At 44.4% G+C, this 20,235-nt stretch overlaps 1 protein-coding gene across 4 annotated transcripts in view; it reads right to left on the bottom strand.

The window, feature by feature from the left end:
- The window catches only part of ATP2A3 (ATPase sarcoplasmic/endoplasmic reticulum Ca2+ transporting 3), a 182,447-nt gene that overhangs the window by 29,606 nt on the left and 132,606 nt on the right, over positions 1-20,235 (bottom strand). For all 4 annotated transcript variants that reach the window (XM_030536837.1, XM_030536838.1, XM_030536834.1 and 1 more), the window contains 3 exons: positions 10,215-10,303; positions 2,824-2,926; positions 1,786-1,917 (listed from right to left, as the gene is read on the bottom strand). In XM_030536837.1, coding sequence (XP_030392697.1) covers positions 1,786-1,917; positions 2,824-2,926; positions 10,215-10,303 — 324 coding nt within the window. The remainder of the gene's footprint in view (positions 1-1,785; positions 1,918-2,823; positions 2,927-10,214; positions 10,304-20,235) is intronic.

Raw genomic sequence — 20,235 nt, 5'->3', positions numbered from 1 at the left:
TCCAATAAATGGAAGCTAGATGCAAAAGAAGCTTCCCAGTTTCATCATGATTTTCACACTACCTCTTAAGACACAGAAATCCTGTCTACACTTGGTTTAGTCCTCCAAATCACCCACCGCTGTCACCACTGGTTCAGCTCCATTGGCAATAGATAGCATCAGTGGGAGCGCTGGCATGGACAGTGCTCCAACAGATGTATGATACAGACCTGCTCTGAGCAGGGTAAGACAACATGGTACTTAGAAAACCAGCAGGTGGTGGGTACTCTGCCTAGGCCAGCGCACCCACTATAGCTACCATGGTTCAGCTCCATCATGAGAGCAAAGGGAGGAATTTTTTTTTTTAATTATTTTTTCTTTTTTGCAAAAGCATAGGGTAAACATGGTCTAAAGGAGCATAGTGCATCCTATTGGTCTAGATGGACACTCCTGGCTCCATACAGTGCATCTAAAGGAGCACTCTGTTCAGGTGCCTTTAAACATGAAGTTCTGAAACAGTCTTCCAAGGGGAGTAGTGGGGGCAGAAGACCTATCTGGCTTCAAGACTAAGCTTGATAAGTTTATGGAGGGGATGGTATGATGGGATAGCCTAATTTTGGCAAATAATTGATCTTTGATTATTAGCAAGTAAATATGCCCAATGGTCTGTAATGGGATGTTAGATGGGGTGGGATCTGAGTTACTACAGACAATTCTTTCCTGGGTGCTGGCTGGTGAGTCTTGCCCACATGTTCAGGGTTTAGCTGATCGCCATATTTGGGGTCAGGAAGGAATTTTCCTCCAGGGAAGACTGGCAGAGGCCCTGGAGGTTTTTCGCCTTCCTCTGCAGCGTGGGGCATGGGTCACTTGCTGGAGGATTCTCTAAAACTTGAGGTCTTTAAACCACAATTTGAGGACTTCAGTAACTCAGACATAGGTTAGGGCGTTGATACAGGAATGGGTGGGTGAGATTCTGTGGCCTGCGTGGTACAGGAGGTCGGACTAGATGATCATAATGGTCCCTTCTGACTTTAAGTCTATGAACATCTAGGCTGATGATCGTCAAAGCTAAGGGATCTGGATGCTCAGTTCCCATTATAATTAATGGGAAGTGGCCAGCTAAACACTCTAGCTTTGCAAATCTCAGCCCTGTAGCATAGCCAAAGGGTATTTTTACACATGAAATGCTGTGTCTGGGCTATCCTACGTGAGCTAGTTTGAATCAAGCTACTGCGTGTAACAGTAGTAGTGAAAACAGTGCAGGCTTTGAAGCTAGTGAGCTGAACGCGTACATAGGATCCGAGCTGGGTTTGTACTACTGGTGGCTAAAGCTGTCCCCGCTACCATTGTTATCCTAGAGTCTAGCTAGCTCAGGTAGGCGAGCCAGTGCACAGCTTTCGATGTGTAGACACACTGTGACATGAAGGCCAAGATTTTCAGGTGGGGCTAGTGGCTTTGGGTGCCCAATTTGAACCACTTTAATAAATAGTGTCTTATTTTCAGAGGAAGGGTGGCTCAGCACTTCCTGAAAACCAGGCACCTTTATGGAGTCTCCAATCACTAGTTACTTCTGGAAATCCTGGCCTGGGTGGTGAGATGTTGTCTTAGGGTGCAGATATCCCATTTCCTTTGAGAACTCAGGCAATTTAGAATCAGATATAGGTCAGTCCACTCCAACCCCATCACCTCTTATCCTGGTAACTCGGGGAGAATTCTTGCACAAATAGCCATGCCATCTCCCTCCATCCCTTCCCTCACTCCCCAGCGAAAGGGACCACATGGGTTTTGTCCCTTCATCCTACTCACAGAGTTGCAGGCACTGGCTCTCTCCACCTTCGAGAGGTTGCTTGTATCAGTGTTGAAGACGTTCATCTTTTCTACCAGGCAGGTCAGGGCTGTTTCGGTTGCTTCTCCCACCTTCTCATAGGCTTTTTTTGACTGGCCGGCAGGAAGAAAGGAACACAAACATCCAGTGTAAAAGAAAAGCATGAGCTCTATGACCTCTGTCTCCTAACCTGCATGATTAAGTCCAGGATGATTTTATTTACTGCACTGTTCTTAAGATTCCAACAGCATTGTGCTCACTCTAGGGCCATGGGAGTCAACTCAGACCATGCATTAAATGCTGAAAATTGCAATATAAGCTGACTTGCTGCTCAAGTCAGAATAATCCTGCTTTGTGTTTGTGTAACAATCTTCCGATAAGTATGATGCACACAGTTTTGGGGAATACTTTTAAGCCCAGGAAGGCCCAGCTTCCTTTGGTACAGGCTCAATTAGTGCCTGAAAGGTTTGTTCCCACAAATACATTGCAGGGGGTGGGGAGTGCAAGCCTTGTATCTGTGCCTCTGGCCATCTGTTTTGCACCCACAAAAGGTGCAAGGATCATAAAATGAATGCAGGTGCAATTTGTACTTTCAAAAGGCAACCGCTCGTCTGAAAATCCAGCCATGCACAGTTCAGTTCCGCTCAACTGAAGGGACAGAGCAGTTACTGTCTCCATTACACAAAGATAAAGGCTACGAGTCCATCGAGAAGCTAAAAGGACCCGCTGCAGAGCGAACAAAGCACAGAAATCTGTGTGTCCTCTGTATCGAACACAATACACATTTGACACAACAGAGTGGGGCACTCTATAGGAACGTCAACCTCTGCATGCAAAGTAGGCCACAGGAACAAATTTCATATGGACACAAAACTAACTACTTGACTCCATTACTTTACAATCTCTCCTCGTGTGCATGGGGGGAGGGAGGGTCTTTAGTTATTTCCAGCAGGAATATCTCTAAAAAAATCCTATGTGCGGCTGGTTTGGCGAATGTGGTAAGGATCCAGCACACTCACCTCGTTATAATCCAGAGAGGAGTCATTGCAGAGAGCACAGATAGTGGCTAGTTCCACCAGGCCATCATACTGTCCACACTGAACGGGCTTGTCATCCTTCAGGCTGCAATTAAATGGAATATGTGCCGCATAAGAGGCCCAATGAGCCAATTGCATCCCTGGTATAGCCCATTAATCAGAGAAAAGTGCATGTCTAAGTCATTTTTAACTTATTCTTTCCCTATTTTAGCCTCTGATCCTATCTCATTTTCACGGGCATTCACACTATTTTAGACGTCCAATCACTACTAACCTTTTTGGTGAAAACTGAAACAAAAGTGTCATTTAGCACTTACGCCATTTCCACATTTTCTGTTATTGTTTTTTTCCCTCCTCTCCCTCCATAATTGAGTAACAGGCCTACCCTGTCCTTCCTCGTGCTTCTAATGTATTTGGAGAATGTTTTCTTGTTATCCTTTTTGTCTCTAGCTAGTTTAATCTCGTTTTGTTCCTTGACCTTTCTAATTTTGTCCCTACATACTTGCTTATATTTATCCTTGGTAATTTGACTTAGTTTCTACTTTTCGTAGGACTCTGAGTGGAAAGAAAAGATCACAAAAGGTCATTGTCAACCAGGTTTGAACAGCGGAGTTAGTAAACATCCAAAGAGAAAGACTCTGCCATTCCAGCAGCATAGGAGATCTGGATTCAAAAGCAACCCTACTTTTTCTCCAGGGGCAGCTGGAATATAGCTGTGTTTAAGAGACAGTTTTTTTGGTCTCAAAGGAAGGTACCAGCACTGGTCTCTCAAGAGTCCATAGTGAGTCAGGGCACAGATTAATAACCTCAGATGTGCAGGGGCAATGAAGGGGGCTGCAAACCTTGCCCTTGTTGTTGAAGACAAAGTACAGCAATGATGATCCACACACAAACATGTTCTGACCCAAAGCTTTAGTGGGCATTAGTTCAGGGAATATTAGAAAGGGGCGAAGAGGTGAAATAAAGAAGGGGTAAAGGAGACAGATGGCAGGATATGGAACAGCGTGAAGGTTGAATGTCTCAAGGAGATCAAGATTTCTGCATGTATCCAACAGAGCACAGGACTGGTGGCAAAAACCTCCAGTCCACCCCAAGCAATTTCTTAGAGTTGCGCAGAGCAGAACAGTGCACACAAGGATGCTTAAGGAGGATGAGTGCAGCAACTGCTCTCGATTAGCTGTTCCCAAGCTAGAGACACAAACTGTACCCTTTGATGAGACATTCATAAACATCTCTGCCTAAGTACAGCTGCAATGCACTAGCACTTCGCTAATAAAAGGGGAGCCAATGTCTCCAAAACCATTGGGGGAGGGGGAAGGAGTTTACATAACCAGCAAGTCCAGAGAGTTAAAGACTTTTACATTCAGTCCATCCTCGTTACAACACATGTGGCTACGTCTCTCCTCCCAAAGGAGCCTTGAGTGCTTTACAAACTCCACCTGTTGGAATCACCCTGCCCACACCAGAAGTTCAGCCATGGAAGGCTGCACATGGCAACCACAGCACAGCACTTTGGGACAGGAAGTGAAGGAGAATTGCTTAATCAGGGCAGGTTTAGGTGGGCAGAATGCAGTTATCCAAATCAGAACATAATCAGTACACACATGCTAAAACCTCTGGAGGGTTGTTTGGTTTTTTTTTCAATGAGAATCGGAACGGATCTCGTGGGTCTCGTGGATAGGGCACCTCGAGATCTCAACTCTATTTTCACCGCTGCCGCTCACACACTGCATCACCAGGGACAATTCATTTCCCCTCCTGCCCTTTGTCTGCCATGTCTACCTAGACTAGGAGTAGTTTAGGGCAGGACTGTCCCTTGCTATGTTTGTACTGCACCCAGCACAATAGGGCCCTGAGCTCAGCTGCAGCCTCTAGGTATTACTGTAATACAGACAATAAATCCTAAACAGGCAGAGGTGCTATGAAACCGTAAGAAGAAGCGAATGATCACATTCTGGGATGCTCAAAGACTGAAAGGACTAAAACAAGGAAAATAATTAAACACTTCTTCAGTTTCCTTCATCTGACCAATAATCGTAGAAACACCAGCTTGGTCAAGGTAAGGACGGGTCTTCTGATGATCTTAACTCCATCAGAAAGAGACTGGAAAACTCCTTGCTGGCTTCAGAGAATCTACGGTGAAGGATCCATCTCTTTCCTAGTAGTATGTGGCGATAACATTCTTTATCCCATTTGCTTCTCTCCTAAGGTTTATCACTAGTGTGGAGTTAGATAGCTCTTACACCCTACTCTGGCTGTGAGAACTTGGACACGTCACTTGTGTGTGCCTCAGTTTTCCGACCTGTAGAATGGGGTTAACATCACTGTGAGGCAATGATCAAAGTATTCCAGCATCCATGGTTGAAAGGCTCTGCATTAGAAAAGGCTAGTTCCATTAGACCCCATACTAATCCAGTTACAAAATTCTCTCTTTGCTCAGACTGCCAACAAGGATCCCAATTGCTGGGGACAATGCTACCGACCTCTTTTGTGAAGTGCTTTTGAGATCTACTGATAAAAAGCACTAGATAAGAGCTAGGTATTATTAATTCTGGTGGTGAGCTGCTAGAAAAGCCCCCAGCTCATTTCACATAGGGCAGCAAACATGCATCCAATGGTAACAGCTTTCAAACACGCTCTAATGAAGAACGGAGTGACTGCTAGACCCCTTAACTTCTTGAATGGCCTGTGACCATGCACGAGAGTCAAAGCCAACAGAGGAAAGGCATCAGTCACGGTTCTGCACAATCACCATTTAAGGAACCAAATGCCATTTCTTGTTTGTGTGAGAAAGCAGCTGCATTATGGTTAAAAGACAGCAGCCGTCTTCAGGGGAAACAGGAAAATTATCCTAATTCAAGCAAAGGTAACTGCAGTTTAGGGCTGTATAAACTCAGCTGGTCATTCTTTAGCTGGAAAAATAATTTGTCAGACATTCATTATTATCAGTTTATTCCATTGTGAGTTCCTAATGGAAAGAACATTCTGGAGCCCTTGTTACAGCTTGAGAGTGGAAAGCCGGCAGGGGCCAAGAAAGTTGGAAAACCCTGTTTTCATAGTGACAAGTTTAAATACAGGACGCAGAGAGGGCAGAGACAGCAATTCTCCTGGTCAGCAATGACACGGGATTACCCTGAGTTCAGAAGGCTACGGGGAAGGGAATTTAAAAAAGAAAGGGAGTTTGTTGATATTTAGGATTTTTAAAAAGCTATTAAGAAAACTTCAAATATAAATTGGAGCTGGAAATGCTAGTATCTCTTTTGAGACAGTGTGGCTGGGGAGCAGGGGTGGGAGAACTCTGGACTAAGAGCTAGCACACCTGTGTTCTATTCTCACCTCTGCCACAGACTTCCTGCAACACCTAGGACAAGTCACTTCCCCTGTCTATAAAATGGGGATCAGGATCCAAGCTCTCCTTTGTAAAATGCTTTGAGATCTATGAGTGACAACAGCTAAAGGAATTAAATACATGAAATGATTTCCCCACCTCAACAAGTCTACAAGTCCCATCACACATTTGAAATTTATTAAAAAAAAAATATATCCTCAGACAGAAAAAAAACCTCTCCCCAAATTACTGTACCTTTGTTTTCATTTTTCATTGAACTTACACACACCATGGAGGTCCATAGTATGAAACCACATTCTTAGCATGATTGTTTGCTAGTTTGTTTGACAGGGAGGGTGCATAAGGCACTACACTGGAACTCAGGAGATCTGGTTCTGACCCTGGCTCTGCCACAGATTCCTTGTGGGCTTTGGACAAGTCAATTATTCTGTGTCCTTACATTCCCCCATCTGTCAATGCAGGTATTAACACTTCCTTACTCCCACCTCATGACAACTGCTTGAAAATTTATTCAACAAAACCTTCAGGTGGATTCATCTACATTTATCTCACCAGAAATAGGTAAAATACAAGGAATCCCACAGTTCCAAATCTGTGAGGTGCTTCTAAGCCCCCCAGAGTCTGTATGCCAAATTGGATCTCTTCAGACTGATTTTCTTCACTCTCATTCTGGCGTAAACCACATAACTCTTTTGGGGTCCGTAGAATTACATCAATGCAAGATTCTTGTGATTGAAATAAGAGTCAGGTGGGCCCAGACAATGTAAGGACATTTTTTACAGATATGGCTGTTAGAGTCATTTTTTGAATGGAAGTAGGAGTATTTTAAAGAGCTGCAGAAGGGAACTGAATGCTCCCTAGGACAAGACAGCCACAAAGACAACTAATCAGAACTGAACACAGGGCTCCAGAGAACCTCATAGCACCAGTCCTGTGAGTTCTTGGTTGGAAAGTTGTTGCTCAAAGTATTTCATTCCAGACAGCCTAAGGAGGACAGGGGGTGGATTTTGTGCATTTAATTACTAATATATTATTAACTGAATAGGAGTGATTTTAGTCCTGTTCCAATACACAGAAGGAGCTGGGAGGAAGGTGCTAAAAAAGACAAGGCAACAAAAATCATCCAGTTCCAAGTGCAGTTTCTCATTAGATGCTTTGGTGTAGATCAGTCCTTGAAAAGACAAACAGGTGTTGCAATTTAAGGCATGCATAGCTACACAGAGTCCTCAGTGGGTGTAAATCAGCAGAGCTCCTTGAAGTTGGTGGAGTTACATTGATTTACACCAGCTGAGGACTTGACTCATAATTGTTTATGGAACCTTCTTATCCAAGGACCTTAATGGCTTTACAAACATTAATTATGAAGCTTTGGGATGTTATACTCAGTTAACACATGGAGGAAGAGACACACAGAGACGCTGAATGACTTTTCAGTAGTCAAAAAGCAAATGATCTGGAACAGATCTACTGACTCCCAGTCCTGTACTTCAGCCACCAGGCCATCCACTCTGAGCTTCTCACCCTCTTCTAGTTTAAATTCAGTGTGGCCCCTGAGTACACCATCTCCTGCAGATTGCTTTTCCTAAGCCATGATTAGTTTCCTAGTAACATTCCGGGGAGACCCGCTCCGTATTCCTGATCAGGGCTGGTGAGCAGCAGCTCAAAGTGATTTGGCTCCAGAAAGTCCTTCCCTGGTTTTACAATGAGCATAGCAGGGAGGGAGTACTGGGAGTCTAATAAATGCCATGTGACTCTCACAAGATGGGGACAGAGTAGTAAAAGCTCAGAGTTATGTACCTCACCACTGAGTCTTAATTAAAGGAGCCCCCAAGTGACATAACACTCTCCAGCTGAAACTAAGCTACCACTATGATCATGTTTTTATATGGCATTATCCCACAGGCAGCTTATTATACATACATCAGGATGAAAGCAAAGAGTTTGCTCAAATCCATTTAACACCTCTTAACATGAAGTTAGGTGCACCTTGGTAGGGAAGTGTGTATTATGCATATTTCTCAGCTCAGAGAAAGGGAGGATGGGACAGTCAGTCAAACCCCATTAGGTTGCCTGAGGTGATGAGTGCTAGATGACTCACTCCCCACAGTGGGATGTGCTGTGTGCACAGGATGTTGATGTAAACAAGAACACCGATCGATCAGCTTTTGATGTCCACTTGCTTGCGTTTCCATGCTGCACTCCCATGGCCCCTTAGTACAAACTGTATCCCATGTGGAACCTTAATAAAGTTCATCCATATGGGTGATTATTACATCTTACAGGTGAAATTCACACCATCTAGAGGGTCTACACAATGTCCTATGTACAAGCTAAACCCTTAATATGGAACTTAAGTGATTGTAGACGATCTCATATGGCCTAGTGCAGGTTCACTGCCCTGGGGTGGATTTCGCCCTGGATACAGGATCTATTGGTATCAACACAGGAACGGGAAGACTAGAGCATTCTCATGCAACACTGGAACCTTTCCAGCACTGGAGAAAATAAAAAGGAGTCTCACTAAAGTGCTGGGACATGGAAGGAGGTGTCAGAACATCAAGCCTGCCTCAGTGAGCATGGCTCTAAATAGGCTACAAAATCTCACTGCAGAAGAGGACACAAAAGTAATTCTAGAAGCAACAGCTAGAAACCTTTGTGGCACAAACACATCAAGCTCTGGCAGTTTTCATTTCAAGACAAGTGGAATTAGCAAAAACATATAACAACGATAGACCAGAATGGTGAAGACTCATTGGCTCTCACAAGCTCCAGTCTTGGGGCCTCATATTCAGCAAAGCCCAGCTGTATCCTGGAGCATATCACTGGAATTACTCATGTGCTTGGCTGAACTGGCACCTTGATAAGAAAGCCCATGCAGCGCCCTCTTGATTGTCCCTTGCTGAGATCTCAATCCATTTGCCAAGCCTCAGGACACATTTGTGAAGTATTTATTATCCCTGATTTACAGGTGAGGACTCTGAGGGATGGAGGCAGAAAGTGACGGTCAATGGCAGAACCAGGAACAGAACCCAAGCTATTGATTCTCAGTCTGCTGCACGAGCCATTCGACCATGCTGTCTCCTGAAACAAACAGCCCCACATTATGTTTCTAGCCTTGTCCCACATGCAGAGGGAAGCGGTCGTGACCAATTGTTACTATAACTGCTTAAACTCAGAAATTTGAAATAAAAAACCCACACACTGTGGAAAACCCCATTCATCATGAAATAGTTCTGTACCACTTGAGTTTTCTGCTGTACTAACCTCTCTGGATCATCACAAGAGTCATTAGATGATTATTATGATTATTTATTAAGGTAGAATGTGGTGGCCCTGACTGAGATCAGAGCCCCGCTGTGTGGAGTGTTGCACATATACATTGTAAGAAAGAGCTCTTGCTCTGAAGAGTTTACAGTCTAAATAGGCAAGAGACAAAGGATCAGAGAAAGGAAATAGTATTACTCTTATTTTATAGATGGGGAACTGAGGCTCAGAGAGACTACATGACTTAACTAAGGTCATAGAGAGTCATGACAGAGTTGGGAACTGAACCTGGGAATTGGTCCCAAGTTCTGGGCCAACAAGTTAGCCACAAGATCATCCTTCCAATTTACTCTGCATTCAGGGCCACGTTTATGGGCACAGAGTGTCTCATTTCTCACTTTGCTGTACTACATGGAAAACTTTTTCCATTAATAAGAATAATAATGCCTAGCTCACATTTATGGCTCTTCCTCAGTAGATCACAAAGTGTTTTACCAAGGTCAGTATCATTATCTTTATTTTACAGATGGGGAAACTGAGGCACAGATAGGTGAAGTGACTTGCCCAAGGTCACCTAGCATGCCAGTGGCAAAGCTGGGAAAAGACCCTAGTTCTCCTGAATCCCAGTCCAGTTCTCTATCCACTAGGCCACATTGTAGAAAATGAGTTTTGCATGGAGACTACCAGTTGCTCAGCACCAGGGAGTTGCTAAAAACTCTGCATAGCTCAGCCCTGGTCTGCCCTAGGCATCAGTACTCACATCTCTCCCTCCGGGGTATAGGTGGATCCTGTGATACTGAACTCATGCAGGCTGCAGTGGATCCCCTCAATCTTCTCAATAATAAACATCTGCAGGAATCAGAGAGACACACACAATATTAGGAACTTTATGCACCAGAGCCATAGTCTTTAAGCAGCCATGTGATCATTTTTATTCACTTGCCAGCTCTGCTAAAGGGTAAAAGCAACCCTGTCCTCTCTAGCCAGCATCTCACCAATACCACGCATACATCAGTGTTCTCTTCAGGGGGCTTAGAAATGCCCACTCAGTTTCTGGCAGCTTCCAAGTCCTTCCAGCCATACCCTGCCTTTTTCGTGTTTATCTCCTCTAGTTCGCTCTCTCCCCTCCCTCCCCCTGATCCGAGGACAACTACAGAGCCAGCTTCTAAGGAGCTATCCATATTTTTCTTGGAGTGGGGAAAGAGAGGGTTATGGCTTCTGGTCTGGCAGCAAGCTGCTCTGGAAAACACACAGCCCTGGGGAAGCCGCTCAGAGCGGCCAGCTCAGATGGGGTAAGAGCCACAGCAGGAAACAGCTGTGGTAAAGAGCCCTCTGTGCTGCCCCTTTCCAAGGGGCCACTGGCCATCAGCTCGTGCTGCTAATGGGCAGGGATTACAGCCCACCGCAATGCTGTGTGAATGTGACAGCTCAGTTAATAAAACCCTGGGAAGTTGTGAGAGGCCCACACATTCTATTTCTACTAACTTTTGTCTTTCAAACTCTTTCCAACTTCTCTTTCCCTGATGTAGCAACGGTGAAAAACCCTAACCTCTCAAAATCTCCTCTGCTCTCCCTACCTGCTCCAGCGAATGCTTTTCAGTGGCAGCTGCTGACTTTAAGATCGGTGACACCCTTTTCTCCTTGCACTGACTGCTAGAGGATTTGTTGATGCTCGATTTGTCTTGATCGTTATTTATGATTTGCATTAGAGGGAAAAAAAATAACCATGTGACTAAACAGGTTCCCTTGATTTCAGCATCACTGGGGAGCAGCGCCACCTCCTGGTAACCACCACCAAGACGTCAAACAGGAAAATGCTTCATTTAAAAAAAAAAATAAAGGGGGGGGAGCCCGGAGAGGAGGTCTTAAGGAAATCACTGTTTATTTGGACTGTGTCTGAGACTCACTTGTAAGACAGGGGAAAGCGGAAATCAGTAAGACAGGGATAGCTCCTGCCACCAACACTGGCAGAGGCAGGAGCCTGAATTTCCAAACCACTTATAAAACTTTCTATTCTCCAAGCACTCCCCAGACATTAAACAAACAAACACGGGTTGTTCCATTCGTGCTTCTGGTATGACTCTACCCTTTAAATTATTAGTCTAAAGAGTTCTATTGCAGTAGCATCTAGAGGTCAATAAGGCCACAGCCCCATTGTGCTAGATACCATAGAAACATATAGCAAATGACATTCCCTGGCCCAGAGAGAGCTGACAGTCTAACTGACAAGACAAAGCAGGTGGATAAGACCAACAAGTAGGTGAGGTAAGACCCCCTCCCCTTGGTCACAATGAGCCAGGCGAAGGCTTCTTCAACACCCAGTACATGCAATGGTTTGACTATAGTAGTGGTGCTCAAATGCTTTCATAGTATGGAGCACAGCTTAATACGTAGCTGGTCTTGTGGATCTACCACTCCTGTTGATAGACTGCATGGGCTCTGCACTCCTCTTGTTCACACTCCCATGACATCACCATTAGCACTACAGCAATTGCTTGCTTGCACAAACAGCATTATCAGAAAGTGAGGAGAGGCAGAATGGTCTAGTGGACAGGGCGTTAGGAGACCTGGTTTCTATTCCTAGCTGGGTCACTGACTTCCCAGGGGACTGGGCAAGTCACTGTGCCCCTATCTACACACACCCCTCTGATGCAACTATCCTTTGTCTATTTAGATTACAATCTCTGCAGGGCAGGGAGATGGTCTCTTAATAAGTGTCTGCACAGCACTTAGCACAATGGGAGCCTCGATTGCTAGTGGGGCCTCTGCACGCTACTGTAATACAGCTAATAGCAGTAACTTTTTTTAGCTGTCTTTTTATGCAATTTAGCACTGGAAACAAGGAGATGCTAAAGCTTTGTGACTAGCCTTGTACAATAGGTAAGTGCTCTGTGGACCACAGTGGAAGACCTAATGAATCTATATTACTTCATGTATAATGACTTTGCACTTACACCATTTTTTCATCCAAGGTTCTTGAAGTGCATTGAAAAGGGGGCAAACACATTTGTACAGATTAAGCAAACTAAGGCAAAGAGTTTAGATGACAATGGTCACGCAGTGCATCAACAGCAGAGTTGAGACCAGAACACAGGGTCTTCTGACTCCCAGCCTGGGGGTTGGCTGCCCAGATCACAGGTGACCCTTGAGGGCAAGCTGAATGGTCATGCAGGCTAAAGCTCTCTGCAGCCTCTGCTCATGCCCAAACACTTGCTGGCCTTGTAACCAGAGTAGAGTCAACAAGGACACCATATCATAGAATCTCAGGGTTGGAAGGATCTCAGAAGGTCATCTAGTCCAAGCCCCTGCTCAAAGCAGGACCAACCCCCAACTCAATTAAATATGCAACATAAAAGAATGATAACACACATATGGCAAGTACTGTTTTCACCTCCTAGTCAGCAAATCATTAAGAATTAGGGCCAGATCCATGAAAAAAAAATCAGCTCTATAACAGAATTCATGTGAAGAAGAGATGCTGAGAATGAATGAGCAACTGTTTTCTTCCTCCATCCTACTAAGCAAACCACTATAACCCTACAGGCAGTGTGACAGGACTGCAAACTTAAACAGGCTATTCCCTATGGGCCTGACCAAAGCTACTGAAGTTAATGGAGAGACTCCAATTTCAGGCCCTGCACAGACAGGCTGGGACGGCTGAATAGAAGGATTATTATACAAAGATGGTGGAAGCAGGGCCGCCCAGGGAGGGGGCAAGTGGGGAAATTTGCCCTGGGCCTCGCAGGGGCCCCCACAAGAGTTTTTCGGGGCCCCTGGAGCGGGGTCCTTCTTCCACTCCAGGTCTTTGGCGGTAATTCGGCAGCAGGGGGTCCTTTCACTCCAGGGCAGAGGGACCCCCCCCCCGCCTCCAAATTACCACCTAAGTGGGACCCGCCGCCGAAGTGCTGGGTCTTCGGCGGCAATTTGGCAGTGGGGGGCCCCTGCCGCGGGTCTTTGGGGCACTTCAGTGGCGGGTCCCAGAGCAGGACCCCCCACTGCCGAATTACCGCTGAAGCAGAACCCCCCCCCCCGCCGCCGCTGAAGACCCCAGGCCCCCAGAATCCTCTGGGCGGCCCTGAGTGGAAGTTAGCAGTTGGGGCAGTGAGATACTTCTGTCACCACAGAAAAGGGGTAGAGGGAGATAGCGCAATGTTGTGTAGGAAGCCCAGAGAAAACTTGTGGTCAAATTACTAAGAGCTGCTTTAGCAAAGTTACACAACAACATTTCATCAGAGGATACAGAGGCATTTACAAGCTAAATTAGAACTAGATTATCTGTTCAGGCCACTTATCAAGCCTGCAGTCCATGTTGCAAGGCAGCCAAAATAACTTCACAACTGTCACTATCCTACACACCATCCTAGCCCCACTGAACTTCAGTCAGAAAGGACAGAACTCAGGTCCTCCACTCAGCAGCAAAATAATTAACAATATTTGCACTGTCATTAGGTTTCAGCATTAACATCATGTTTAAATAAAATGCTCATTGTTTCAGGCTTTCTGCAGACTCTGAAGACAGCACTTCATCATAAGGTCTCCTCTGTAAACTTTTCTTCAGGGCTGGAAACTATTTTAAATGAAAGTTTAAATACACCATAAATTGATGGAGACACCTGAGAAATTCTGGTCCAGCCATACCATCTAACATCAGGTCAATCCATCCCTCCAGCACTCTGATAGAGCCTGCACTATCGCTATGGGGCACACCTCTTATGAGATAGAGGACATCAGTCTTCAGGGCTCTCGATCCAGTACCATTCACCACATGCTATATTCATGCCAATGTAAGCGACGAGTGAGTTTCTAATGGCCGAAGCCCATTGTAAACATGTGCAGAAGATTCTGCCTCCAGAGTGAAATCGCTCTGATCAGAGCGATAGATTCCTGTCTCTCACCACCCCATCAGCAGCAACTTGCCCATTAGAGGCACTGTCAATTTACATTAGCTTTAGAAGTCTGTTTACTGTGGTATCCACACACACACACACAACTGAAGTTACCTTGACAACTGTCCTATCACATGTTTCTCCAGTTGGCTTTGCCAGTGGGTGTCTACCTGCATTAGAGACATAACTATGCACTGTGATCACACATGCTTCCAAAATTAGGGTGCTCCCCACCCACCCCTATGCACTGCAGATTAATTTCCCTGTTTCTAGTGATTTTCTGTGTTAATTTTAAAAAATTATTAAGTAGGGAAACTTGGCAAAGTAAAAGAACATTTGACAAAGGAATATGGTTCCTGAATGAGAAGCGGTGGAGGTTACTGGAGCCATCATACAGTGCTCAAGTACGCTGGCTGCTACAGGTACAACTTGTTTCTTGTGATCTAAACTGTTGGCCACACACAGTTAGAGGTTTATTTATTTTAAGGCTGCGTTTTAAAAGAGCATTTCTGTTTAGAAATGGGCCAGGAAGTTCTGATCCGGATCTGAACTTCCGCAGAGTTGAAAGTAGAGGTGGTTCAGGGTCCAATGCCACAAAATCAGCTCTGTCAGGACCCAAACCTACAGACCTATTGATTTCACTGGGATTTCTGCACACCCAGAGCTTGCAGGAGGAGTCCTTAAAGCACAGTTCTGCTCTCAAAAGTTAGGGGCCAATAGCACAGAGGAGCTTCCATGACTATAGTGACATTGTTTCCTTATTAACCACAAATGAGTGCATCTAGACCATTGCTGCCAGCCCTGCAAACTCATCCTGGGATTCAAGAGTCAAGCTGGGCTCTCTTTCAAGCAGAAGGAGAAAAATCTACAGGAGCGGCTCCTGCCTGAAACTGGGATCGGGATGGCTTTGAGCAGGCGGAGCACCAATCCCAGGGTGACAGGAATGATCTGAAGTCCAGTCTGGGGAGTTTTCATTAATTTCTGCTCATTTAAATGATTTGATTTTGCTAGAAACACTGTCTTTCAAGGAATAGACCTTGTTAGCTACAACTGATTTTTCCCTAGGGCAATTCCACCAGCTAACATGAGGCTCAGGACTCGAGTGGGAAGACCTACATTTTATTTCCTGCACAGGCCCAGTTTAGCTGGCTTTCACAACGCCTGTTACGTATGGGTACCTTAGAGAGAGGTTGGAACAGGAACCTGACAATTAAAACATCCATTGCTTCCACTATTGACTTTTTTGTCTGAGAACTCTAATGTGCCAAAGGATGGTAACAACTGACTGATTTCCTAAACAGGGACCTGTATTTACAGCTCATCTTTGGTTCCTCTCCCTCAATCAGGCTGTTTGCTTTCTGTGACACATTATTCCGAGGAGTTAAGTTGAACAAATGAGTAACCTGAGAGCTCCAGGCTCAAAATAGCAAATTTATGGCTCAGTGGCCTTAACACATTATCAGCAAAAGAGAACAGGAAAAGTCCAGCCCTGGGCAAAGGGAAACAAACACTTTAACAGCACATTTCCCCACCTATGCACTAACTGGTTAGGGGGAATTGAGGCAATTGTCACTTCCCCAGTGCTCCTTATCCTGCTTAACCATCCCTTCAGAGACATCACCAGTCAAGTCCCATAGTCTGTTACTGTCATTTTGACATGTGGACTAGTGTCCAGTAAGGATTAACCCTACATAACACGCAGCTCCTTTTCACCTCTGCCCCAGCTGGTTGCTCACCTTGTTAAGGCATAACCCTGACATCTGGCAGCTGTTAGATGAACTTTAAAAGCTCATCAACATTACAGTACAATTTTTCCTTCCCCACGTTTTTAAGCCACTTGTTCATGAACTGATGAGGGGAGATAGTGACCCCAGGCATTCATAGCTTAGCGGTTAGTGTAACATCTGCCCATAGGGACGGAGTTCTGCATCATAACCAGGGGCTGGTCTCAGTTTGCTCCCCCAGAAGAAAGGAATTCAGACTAGCAATTGGCCTCTAGGCTCCTACAGGTGACAGATTTTCGCTTATTACATAAGCGCAACCCCCTTCCAACTCCACCATGGTAGTTTTGCTCATCAGAAGAAACCATCTGCAGCTTTCTACCTCTTTACAACGGCATTAATCCTACTGCAAACCTTCCTGCCTCGTGTAGTCAGCTGTGATGCTCTCATGAGTTTCCCAACCCCCCTTATCCCAAAATAATCCAGGCCTGCTCACAGAGCCAACATCGTTCCTAAGCTGTCCTATTTCAGTGCCCTGTCCTATAAGACTCTTATCATAGTCACTGAAGTGTTTCTAGCCCCTATAGAAACTGAAGAGTTCTTCAAACATCAGGAAGCAAAGTCAAACATCACAGGCCAGTGTTTATAAACTTGGCATATGTGCCCGTCATTCTCTCCCACAAATCCCAGGCTACTTCCTCTTGGATTTCATTCTGTATAGACTGCCTGTCAGCACTGGTTAAGCCTGGTTTATGTTCTCCCTGAGCACATGGGGGAGGGTGTTGATAAATGGAGAAAGCCAAATGATCATTTGCACATGGGTTGAAAAAACAGCTTGTGAAACCTTTCACCATCTGATCATGGAAAGGAATGACAACGCTGTGGTCTTAATGTGCTGGTGTAGGGAAGGTGGAGCCATGACCATAGCTCAATGCTGCACTGAATACACACACACACATTTTTTATCCAGTACGTGCTTTCCCCAGAACATATGCAAACAGCACTGAATGAGTAGGGCTGTATTCTGCTTGCCTTAGTACACGGCTAATTTGATTGGCTTCCATGGACCATTTGGGTGGGCAAGGAAGGCAGGATTCAACACTACAGTCCCCCAGGCCAGGTTTCTACTTACCCATTTAAGCTGTGACCTCTCCACCCCAACAGGCCAGCTCCCACTCTCCTCTTTCATACCCCTCCTGAAAAATCCACTTCTCCCAGGAGGGTTCATCAACCCACACTGATGCAGTGCCATCAACGATCGCACTGTTTTAGTTAAAAAAAAAACCCCTAAGTTATCACTATCAGCCTGGTCTCCCATTGAGTTCCTGGTTGTTCAGATAGTAAACTCCTTGAGGCAAGGACCATGTATCCACTGACAAGAAAGTATGGTCTTGTGGCTAAGATACTTGGCTGGCACTCAGGTAATCTGGGTTCAGTTGCTGGCTGTTAGACAGGAAGAATGGCTCTGTTAAGTTGCTAGCCAGTGACTCAGGAAACCCAGTTTTAATTCTTTGCTCTGCCACAGATTTGCTGTGACCTTAGGCAAGTCATTTAAGCTACCTGTGCCTTCATCTTCCCATGCATGATACAGGCAATAAGAATACTTCCCTACCTCACAGGGATGCTGTAAGGAAAGGTTTGTTATGCTTTCCGAGGTGCTTGGATAATGCAGGGATGGGAGACATTCCAGCATCTGAATAGTTAGATGGACAGCCCAGTGTACAGTGTCAGCACTCCCATACTAAGTAACAAGAGCATGGGAGGAGTATTTTCAGTTTCTGTGAACTGGTTTCAAACAAACAGAGTATGGTACCCAGGCACGGGGGTCGATTTTAAACCTTTAAACTAGTAAATAATTACAATGGACATTCTGAAGGCTCCTACAATGCAAAGAGGAGAAATACTTTCAGTGCCCCCATCCCACTAAATAGCCACAAGCTACAAAATGTTTAATACTGCTTATCAGATCTTCCTCCCTCTCTCTTTTTGGGTTGCTCTTGAAGACAACCTGACTAAGATGGTGACAGTGACTGTGAAATGCTCAGGGAGATTAGAGAGGCTATAAACATAAAAAAACCACTCAATAACAGGGGATTTCAACTATTCCCATATTGACTGGGTACGTATCACCTCAGGATGGGATGCAAGATACAGTTTCTTGATACCTTAAATTATTGCTTCTTGGAGCAGCTAGTCCTGGAACTCACAAAAGGAGAGGAAATTTCTTGATTTAGTGTTAAGTGGAGCACAGGATTTGGTCCAAGAGGTGAATATAGCTGAACTCCTTGGTAATAGTGACCATAATATAATAAAATTTAAGATCTCTGTGGGGTGGAAAACACCAAAGCAGCTCACAATGGTAGCATTTAATTTCAGAAAGGGAAACTATGCAAAAATGAGAAAGTTAGTGAAGCAGAAATTAAAAAGGCACAATGCCAAAAGTGAAATCCCTGCAAGCTGCATGGAAACTTTTTAAAGACACCACAATAGAGGCTCAATTTAAAGTATAGTAAGAGAACAAAGAAGTGCCACCGTGGCTAAACAACAAAGTAAAAGCAGCAGTTAGAAGCAGCAGTTAGAAGCATCCTTTAAAAAGTGGAAGTTAAATCCTATTGAGGAAAATAGAAAGAAGCAAAAACTCTGAAAAGTGAAGTGTAAAAATATAACTAAGAAGGCCAAAAAGAATTGAAGAATAGTTAACCAAAGACACAAAAGTAACAGCAATTTTTTTTTTTAAAAAGTACATCAGAAGCAGGAAGCCTGTTAAACACCCAGTGGGGCCACTGAATGATCGAGATGCTGAAGGAGCACTCAAGGACAACAAGGCCATTGCAGAGAAACTAAATGAATTCTTTGCATCAGTCTTCATGGCAGAGGACGTGAGGAAGAGTCCCAAACCTGAGCCATTCTTTTTAGGTGGCAAATCTGAGGAACTATCCCAGACTGAGGAGTCACAGGAGGTTTTGAAACAAATTGATTAATTGAACAGTAACAAGTCAGCAGGACCAGATGGTATTCTCCCAAGAGTTCTGAAGGAACTCAAATGTGAAATTGCAGAACTACTAACTGTGGTATGTAACTTATTATTTAAATCAGCTTCTGTACCAGATGACTTGAGGATAGCTAATGTGACACCAATTTTTAAAAAAGGCTCCAGAGGCAATCCCAGCAATTACAGGCTGGTAAGCCTAAATTCAGTACCGGGAAAATTGGTTGAAATGATAGTAAAGAACAGAATTATCAAACACATAGATGAATATGATTTGTTGGGGAAGAGTCAATATGGGTTTTGTAAAGGGAAATCATGCCTCAATCTACTACAATTCTTTGAGGGGCTCAAAAAGCATGTGGACAAGGCAGATCCAGTGGATATAGCGTATTTAGATTTTCAGAAAGCCTTTGACAAGGTCCCTCACCAAAGGCTCCTAAGCAAAGTAAGGTGTCCTAGGATAAGAGAGAAGGTCCTCTCATGGATCAGTAACTGGTTAAAAGATAGGAAACAAAGGGTAAAAATAAACGGTCAGTTTTCAGAATGGAGAGGGGTAAATAGTGTCTCCCCCTGGGGCCCCTACTGGGACCAATATTGCTCAACATATTCATAAATGATCTGAAAATGTGAGGTGGCAAAATGTGCAGATGTTACAAAACTACTAAAGATAGTTAAGTCCAAAGCAGACTGCAAAGAGTTACAAATGGATCTCACAAAGCTGGGTGACTGAGCAACAAAACGGCAGATGAAATTCAATGTTGATAATTGCAAAGGAATGCGCATTAGAAAACATAATTCCAACTATACGTATAAAATGATGGGGTCTAAATTAGCTGTTACCACTCAAAAAAGATCTTGGAGTCATTGTGGATAGTTCTCTGAAAACGTCCACTCAATATGCGGTGGCAGAAAAAGCTAACAGAATGTTGGGAATCATTAGGAAAGGAATAGATAATAAGATAGAAAATATAAGTGTGTGTGTGTGTGTGTCTCTCTCTCTCTCTCTCTCTAGTTTATATATATAGTACACCCACATCTTGAATATTGCGTGCAGATGTGGTCGCCCCATCTTAAAAAAAAATAAGAAAAAAATTGGAATTGGAAAAGGTACAGAAAAGGGCAACAAAAATGGTATGGGGTAAAGATCCATATGAGGAGAGATTAATAAGACTGGGACTTTTCATC

This window comes from Gopherus evgoodei, chromosome 17 (genome assembly GCF_007399415.2).
Source record: "Gopherus evgoodei ecotype Sinaloan lineage chromosome 17, rGopEvg1_v1.p, whole genome shotgun sequence".
NCBI classification, from domain to species: Eukaryota; Metazoa; Chordata; order Testudines; family Testudinidae; genus Gopherus; species Gopherus evgoodei.
Note: the sequence above shows the minus strand (reverse complement) of the source record. Positions and strands in the feature narration are given on the sequence as shown.